Raw genomic sequence first — 8,097 nt, forward strand, 5'->3', positions numbered from 1 at the left:
CTTTGAGTTAGCTTTCCAACCATATATTATGGTACCCAAATAGAGTTCTGAGCAAAATGTTATGTGCATTTTACTAGACAGTTCGCAATATGCATACTCGAGTCTTCGTTTTGTTGTTTTATCATCTGTTGATCCCCGAATACGATCCCGACTTAATTCCTTGGGCTTTTACTCAGACTTCAAAGCTCCAAATCACTTGAATTCATTCCATAACATCTATATAGCTCGAAATCACTCCTACAAGGCATAAAACACACCATTAGTGCAAAACACTAGCGATTAAAGCGCAAACTCAACTAAAGTGCAGTAAATTAGAGTGTAATAAGCGACTAAAATATGCAATTATAGCCTATCATCAACACCCACACTTAAACCATTGGTCGTCCTCAGGCAATCAAACTACACCTTTTTTTATAGACACGACCTTTTTAAACAATTCTCCTAACTCATCACACCAAGAGTATTTAAAATAGACTAAGCACAAAAGCGTAACATTTTCACCTCAAGATTTGACACACAAGTAGCACACGTTATTCACAACTCACCCACTTACTCTAATATAGAGGTCACTGACATTACCTTTCCTTCATGAATCAAGTGCCCTCACACAACAAAAGGGTAGTTCCACACAATAAAATTTAAGAACACTTAGGAACTCAAGATAGAAAGAATTCACTCACTCTCAGAAATAACATTCATATGCCACAAAAGATGCACCATAAGCTTGCCCGTAGTGTACTACTCCACTAACCGAGCTCATTCAATCTTGAATCAATTAGGACTTTATTTGGTTGTAATGTAGGCTACGGGACGGGTAGGATATACTTAGATATAAGAGTGACTACACCTCCCTAAGCACTTTAAAACATATACTTTAACATTCAAACCCCATACTTATGTCAAACCGAACTCCACCTTCACATCAATGTATATTACCCCATACTTCTTTAAGCACAATTACAGCAAGAGTCACCACTTATTAAAGAAATACTTTTTTTCCACAACAATACATCTATATTTTTTTTTTCAATTCAAGTGGCTCTTACTTGTTCAAAACAGTGCACCTTTCTCCTGATTTCATTAGTTCCACTCAAAAGCCAAACCAACCACCCCACACTTTAACTTTTACATAAATCATCACAATTCAAGTGCTTATGAGAGGTTAAAAGGTTCAAATAGATAGTCCATTCAAACAAATGGGTAAGGCTTGTAATGTGGTTGCCAAAGAAACAAGATTATAGGCTCAAAGGGGTTAACTACGATACATAACAATTAGGCGGGTAAAATATACATATTTGGCTCAACAAAGAAATGCCTATATCACTTCCTAGACTGAATAAAACTACTATTTCGCTTTGCAAACACACGGGGCAAGTTCTAGGCATCAAATACAAATGCACAAAATATAACAATAGGTAGCAAAATTCAAGTACAAACAAGTAAATTTAAAAATGAAAGCTGGTCAACTGCAGCATAAAATGTTGTTTGTGAAATTATTACTTAATTTGTGCCCATTGCATGCAGACGAGATGAATCATAAGCTGTAAACAATTATTTTTTATGCTAAACCAAAGACTTAATTAGTTTCTTGCTGTGTTTGACAGCTTATTCTTTTACGTAGCTATTGACAAGTTTGGTATACTTAACCAACAAGTTAATGCTGAATCTTCCTTGCTTTTCCTTAGTTTAGAGTCTGAATATTACTTTAAAAAAAATAAATATTAGTTTTGAAACAACAAGAAATGAAAACTAACAGTTTGATTTAGAGAGATAAAAGAGACAAGTTATGAGTATATCAGAAATGTAAAATCAAATTTGCAAATATGGCGATGAAGTATCCAATTTAACTTATAAGAAATATAGAGCAAACAAATTTCGAAAAGTTATATCTAACAAAATAAATTCACAAGCTAAGGACGAGTAGTACTCCCAAACTCCAAGCTTCATTTTGGTGGAAAATGTTTTTATCCAAAGTTAAAGTGTTTGATCAAGCTTTTAGAAGGGACGAAATTGCTTTGCTCAAAAGTATTTTTTAAATTAATTAGTCAAACACAAGATGTTCACCAAAGGTATCTTTTTGAAAAACAACAACAACAATGGGGTCTGGGGAGGATAGTGTGTATGCAGATTTTACTCCTACCCTGGAATAGAGAGACTATTTCCAATAGACCCTCGGCATCCCTCCTTGATCTTGGAGTGACTCAAACTCACAACCTCTTGGTTGCAAGTGTAGAGTGCTCACCACTAGAGCAACCCACTCTTGTAAATCATTTTAAAACAACACTTTTAAGAATAATACTTATTCAAAATACACTATTTTTAAAAGCTTGGCCAAACATGCTATAAAAGTATAGGTGGTTCAGTTTCTATTGACTTTTTCTTGAAAACACCAATTCAATTATGTTGATTATCTAAATTTATTAATTAAAAAAAAAGCAACATAGAGTTGATTTTTCTATTCCATTGTATCACTCTTTTTTTTTTTCCTAATTTATTATTATTGATTCGGTATCCAAGTATTCACTTTGGTGTCCCGGCAAATCCGAATTCGAGCTATGTAAGACCTATTAAAAGAAGAAATATTTTCTATAAAAAAAAATTCATTTTCAGACACGAATCCGAATTCTCTAATTAAAAATTGGTCCTATCCATTCAGTACAACTCTTGGTGGTGATTTTCCCCCCCATTCTTATACTATCGTATAAGATGAATAAAGGGGAAATCTATGCAAGTTGAGAGGGTTGTACGTTATAAACCCAAAATATATGTATTTAGCAAATATATAAAAAATTACTCCATATTTATAAGAAGAAAAAAAAAGAGAAACTAGGAAAAAAAAATGAAATCCTGGGATGTAGAGAAGCTAAACAAAAGTTAATGTGGCCCAGCTTTTCTCTTTTTGCATGCGAATTTCAAGGTGCGAACACGAAATCCGTCCATATTGCGTCTTCCCGCGTTCAAAAAGCCGGTCACCCTCTAACTCCTCCATCGTACGGTCGTCACCGTTATAACCGGTAATACCGTCGATCTAATAAAACCTCCAATCATTTTCTTCAGATCACACATTTCAACATCAAAAGTCGTTATTTCCCAGGTCTCCACTCGCCTATTCACGCGCCACCACCATCACGGACCGCTTCTTTTTTTAAATGGAGCAGCCAAACGCTGTGGCGACAGAGACGGATCAGAAAAATATATCGGGTCAGGATTCGGATCGAATTCCGAAGCCAGATCCGCGACCCGATTTAGAGCAAATTCAACTACAGGACAATACTGCCGCTATCGATGAGAAACAAAATGGCGAATCGGCGAACGGTTTGAATAAGTCGAAGAAATCGGTGAGCTGGAGCGAGGAATTGGTGATGGAATCGCCGACGCCGAGATCTATGCCTTCCGATGACCGTGGATCGAATCCTTATGTGGCTTATTCTCCTGCTCCGTCCGACAATTCATCTTCCTTCAATATAAAAAGTCAGTATTTTTCTTTATTCGTGTGAATATACGTATACTTGAGATCTAATTTTTGAATCGGTTCAAGTTGTCGAATTGTTGTTTAACATATGCAATACGAATTCGTATACTTGACAATTGTCAAATTGCGATACAGTTTTGGCAATTTTTTAGCTCTCGATTCCCGCCGTTAATAGAAAGGTTCTAAGTTACGTACACTGATAGTGTCAGATTTTTTACTCTATCAATGAATTTTTAGTTGTGATAGCAACTAAGTTACCATTTTTAAAGCATATGCATTAAGAATTCGTGAACTTGACAATTTCTGAAATTGCGATATATTTTAGCAATTTTTAGTCTCAATTCCTATCGCTTTGTCCTGAGCCGAGGGTGTATTGGAAACAACCTCTCTATCCTAGGGTAAGGTATGCGTACACACTACCCTCCCCAGACCCCACAATGTGGGATATTATTGGGTATGTTGTTGTTGTAATTCCTATCGCTTTGAAATGTTGATGGAAACGGTTTAAGTTATATACACAGACAAGATTTTTTACCAGCAGGTTCCTTACCTTTTTTACCAGATTATCAATTAATGTTTATCAAGAAATTTAACTATAATTACCAAGTAAGTTGACGTGAACTGCATTATGTTCATTTGGATGGAAAAGTTTGATGTGAGAGCTTTTAAAAGATAGAATGTCCCACAAAAGAACATAAATTTTTTTCCAAAAAGAAACAAGTTGAGAAGAAGAATAATGCAACGTCTCCATCTTGCTTAACAGATACAATGGAGAGTGTCAAAGGTGTGCTTGGTAGATGGGGGAAGAAGGTTGGTGAAGCAACTAAGAAAGCTGAGGATCTTGCTGGCAACACATGGCAACATTGTAAGTCTTTCCTCTTCCATTTTTTGGGCATCTTTGAGTTGTGTGTATGTTCTGGTTACATCTTTGAGTTGTATGTTTTAGTTTGGGAAAAGGTGTCGGCAATGATGTATTTGGTTCTCCTTGCTCATAGGGTGGATCTACGGTTGGAAGTTACGGGTTCAGTAGAATCTTGGCCCAAACAGTCTATTTTTGTTAAAAAGTTCAACTAAATATGTATAAATAATTTATCCAGAACCCATAAACTTAATATTCTGGATCTACATTTGCGGTGCTCATGTATTCTTTCTCATCCGATGGATGAGTCTTTGAAAGAACTAAGAGATGATATAGGTCTCTTTTGTTTGGGTATTTAGTAAGAGAACTTTTACTAGTAGCACGTGAGGAAACTATTATGAACCTTGAGTAATATAGGTCCGAGAAAAGCATTTCAAATTTTTAATTTTACTACACTTGTATGCTTCCAATTTTCACATTTAACAAGTAGTGTTACACAAGTTTCAAAATTTGTGGCAATATATTTGGATTTTGGAGTAGAGAATCCTAGAGACCGAGCATGATAAAGTGAACTTGAGATTATGTTGTTTTGAAATGTAACTTGATTTTATGATACAAAAGACAACATAGATTGTAGAAAGTGCTAGCGCTACGCTTAGAATGGGCCCTCAGAAATTTATGGCTTTATTTCCATAAACTCAGAGATGAGTGTACTACTGTGGTGACACTACTTAGGCGAATTATGATTGAACCGATTGCTAAAGATTTTTCCTTAGAAGGTTTGCCTGGCCTAGCATTAACACGACACATCTTGCCAACAATTTGCGTAGCTTGGCCTGGCCTTTATCCAAATAAAAATCTTTAAACCATGGTACTCATGCTTACTATGATTTTTAATATTTTACACTCAATTAAGGATCAACCTCTCATAATTGATGTAAGAAACAAGAGAGAGAATTTAGAAAGAGAACTTTTTAATTCAGCATACAACATTGTATTGGGATAGGAGAGTTTTGCCTCCTACTTCTTAATAGTTCTTAGTGATCACTAGATCAACGAAAGCGGTGTCCTTTGACTTTTAGTGCCTTATTTCAGATGAGCTTCTTTTACTCACGTTTTAAATGCATAAAGGTCAGTCTAATAAATTTTAAGCAGTGTCATGGAGGTTTTCCCAATGAAAAGGGACCTTCGCAGTCGTAGAGGGGCAGAACTTTTCTATTAGTGCAAGTATATTTTACTTGATTAACATATATCCTCCTAATACTTGATGATTCCAGAGTTCACTTACAATGGATTTCTACTTTTCTAGTACTCTCACTTGGATATTATCTGTACTTCTCGGAATCCAAGGTAGAACTCAGTTAATATCAGTGGTTCTCTAATGATTTTTATAAGAAAGTTTGTCCCTGAAAAATGCAGACGACCATGAGTGCAGCGCGGTAAAAGTAACATTAATTAAGATTTAAGTATGATTAAGCAGCGATGTTCATGTGTAAGTGAACTATCCAAAGGTAATAATAGACAAATAAAAAAAAGGAAAGGATTTACGAATGTGTGGTGAAGTTGGGGGTTCAAGTCAATGAGGGAGCAAAAGTTGGATCGGGCAACTATTGGACTGTTGGATAGGATGTTTTGGGTTATCTTATAAAGCAAGGATAAAAAGAGTCATGCTATGACTTCTTTAAATGTTAAGTTCAAGTTTAGATTTGGTACCAGTCTTCCTTGGGTGTGGTGGTTGAATAGGTGCTTATTGGCTTCAAAGTCTACCATTAGGTCAAAGGTTCAAGACTAGTTTGAGGAACCCATCAAAGTTCAAGTTTTAGTTTGGTGATCTAGCACCAGGGAGAAAGGAGGAAAGGGATAAGAATAAGGAGAAATAGAGAAGAATAAGAGAAGAATTAATTCATGAAGTGTTATTCACTAACTCAAGTGTGTAAAAAATAAGTCCATATTTATAGTGCAGCAGATGCTGAACAGACAGACTCGTGAAACTTTATCTTTTGGTTGGAGACAAAGATAAAAGTAAGGATAAATATTAGGAAAAGTTACTTTTTTGATCCCTAGATTCGAGAGTTTGTGCTTTTATTGTCCTATTTTCTTAAGTTGTAACATAATAACGTAACTTTAACATTTGTGCAAATAGTGGGACTTCATCTTGATGGTGTTAACTTTTGAATGGGAAAGAATCTGTCTACCTCGCATATGTCGGGTTTATTAGTCTTTTTAAGGGCTCAAAACTTGGTTTTAGTTATTGATCAGTTTTTTGTGTAAATGAAACTTATCATTGGTGTGTTTTTGCATACGAATCCTTTTCATATAGTAAATACTATTTTTTATTTAACAAAATATATACAATAAGTATTTGTTTTTTTTATCTCAATTAGATGAAAAGTTCTTTAATTTTACTTACTAAATATTCAAAACCAAAAAGTATCTCTCTTTTTTTTTGTACAACTTTTCTTTCCTAACTTAAACAAAAAGCTATCATATTCAGTAGAAAAACAATGAAATCCACCCGTTAAATAGCATGGTAAAATTTTACAATAATGAGATTCCTTTTCTGTTTCTTGAGTTTTTAGTATTCAAATCAAAGGCTTTTTCAATTTTATCCTGCTTTAAGAAGCAAAAGGAAACTGGAAACTGTTGCTGGGAAGCTGCAGCACTACAATTTCTATCCTTGAGTAGCTGTTTGTTAATCTTAGGGGATGAATAGTTGATGTACTGTTGTTCAGTTTCCTTTCTTTGTAGTCCTCTTATTTCGTTTTGTTGTACATATTCTTCTTGGTAATAAAATCTTTATTTACCAAAAGAAAGTACAAGGAAAAAAGAAACGACCTCTATGATAAATATTATAAAAATCTACTCACTATATTTAGAGGATTTGTATGCATATTGAAGGTTTGATGTCAATTTATGTTTTTTTTGTTTTAATAACGGTGGTGTCTGGACCAAGTTGCGCACACTCGATTAATTCCATCGGATACCTGCTATCTCCCACCCGTACAAGTACTGCAGAGTAACTCTATTTTGTCTTTCACCGGGACTTGAACTTGAGATCTCATGGTTCTCCACCCACTTCATTGACCACTAGGCTATACCCTTCGGTGCCGTCAAAGATGAGTTTTTTTCAAAAAAGTAAAACCGAGTTTTGAGCCATTAAATAGACTAATAAATGGGTCATGTGTAAGGCACATGTCTCTTTCCCTCCAATAGTTAACACTATTAGGATGAGATCTTATTTTTGCACCTAAATTTAAAGTTGGGTTATTACGTGCATAAATGAAATTTTACCTAACAAAACTCTCTTATTTGTATCCATGATGTGAAGCTTAAAAATACTCCAGTCTCACAATGCAGGCAGGGTTTTTTCACATCCTGGAGATGGTGTTGCTGTGAATTCATAAGTAATTTATAAAAAGATAAAATAATAATAATGTATTTCACTTTGCTTAAATTGATATTTAGGACGTCTGTAATAAGCACATTTGCAATGTGGATGTCTTTATAAGTCATTTGCGACTAAGAGCCATACCTCAACTTATGACACTTCTCTAGAGTTGCCACCAACTTTGCTACGAGTTTATGTTGAGGATATGATCCTGTAAATACCTTGCTGTGAGTTTGTGTATGTGTATGATGTGAGCTTGAGAACTGCGGAATCCTCCCCTTGTGTGCTGCATCTGTCAGCTTGTTTTTCTTTCTTGGGACAACTTCCTTAATACGCATGTAAAGCTTAACTTTTTCTTCTTGGGGGTAGGGGTGAAGG

At 35.1% G+C, this 8,097-nt stretch overlaps 1 protein-coding gene across 1 annotated transcript in view; it reads left to right on the top strand.

The window, feature by feature from the left end:
- The first annotated feature begins 2,823 nt into the window (after positions 1-2,823).
- The window catches only part of LOC109237590 (GLABRA2 expression modulator-like), an 8,685-nt gene continuing 3,411 nt past the window's right edge, over positions 2,824-8,097 (top strand). The window contains exons 1-2 of the mRNA XM_019403907.1: positions 2,824-3,471; positions 4,236-4,337. Of these exons, the coding sequence (XP_019259452.1) occupies positions 3,150-3,471; positions 4,236-4,337 (424 nt within the window). The 5' untranslated portion in view covers positions 2,824-3,149. The remainder of the gene's footprint in view (positions 3,472-4,235; positions 4,338-8,097) is intronic.

The sequence above is a fragment of the Nicotiana attenuata genome, unplaced genomic scaffold, assembly GCF_001879085.1.
Source record: "Nicotiana attenuata strain UT unplaced genomic scaffold, NIATTr2, whole genome shotgun sequence".
Taxonomy (NCBI): Eukaryota; Viridiplantae; Streptophyta; class Magnoliopsida; order Solanales; family Solanaceae; genus Nicotiana; species Nicotiana attenuata.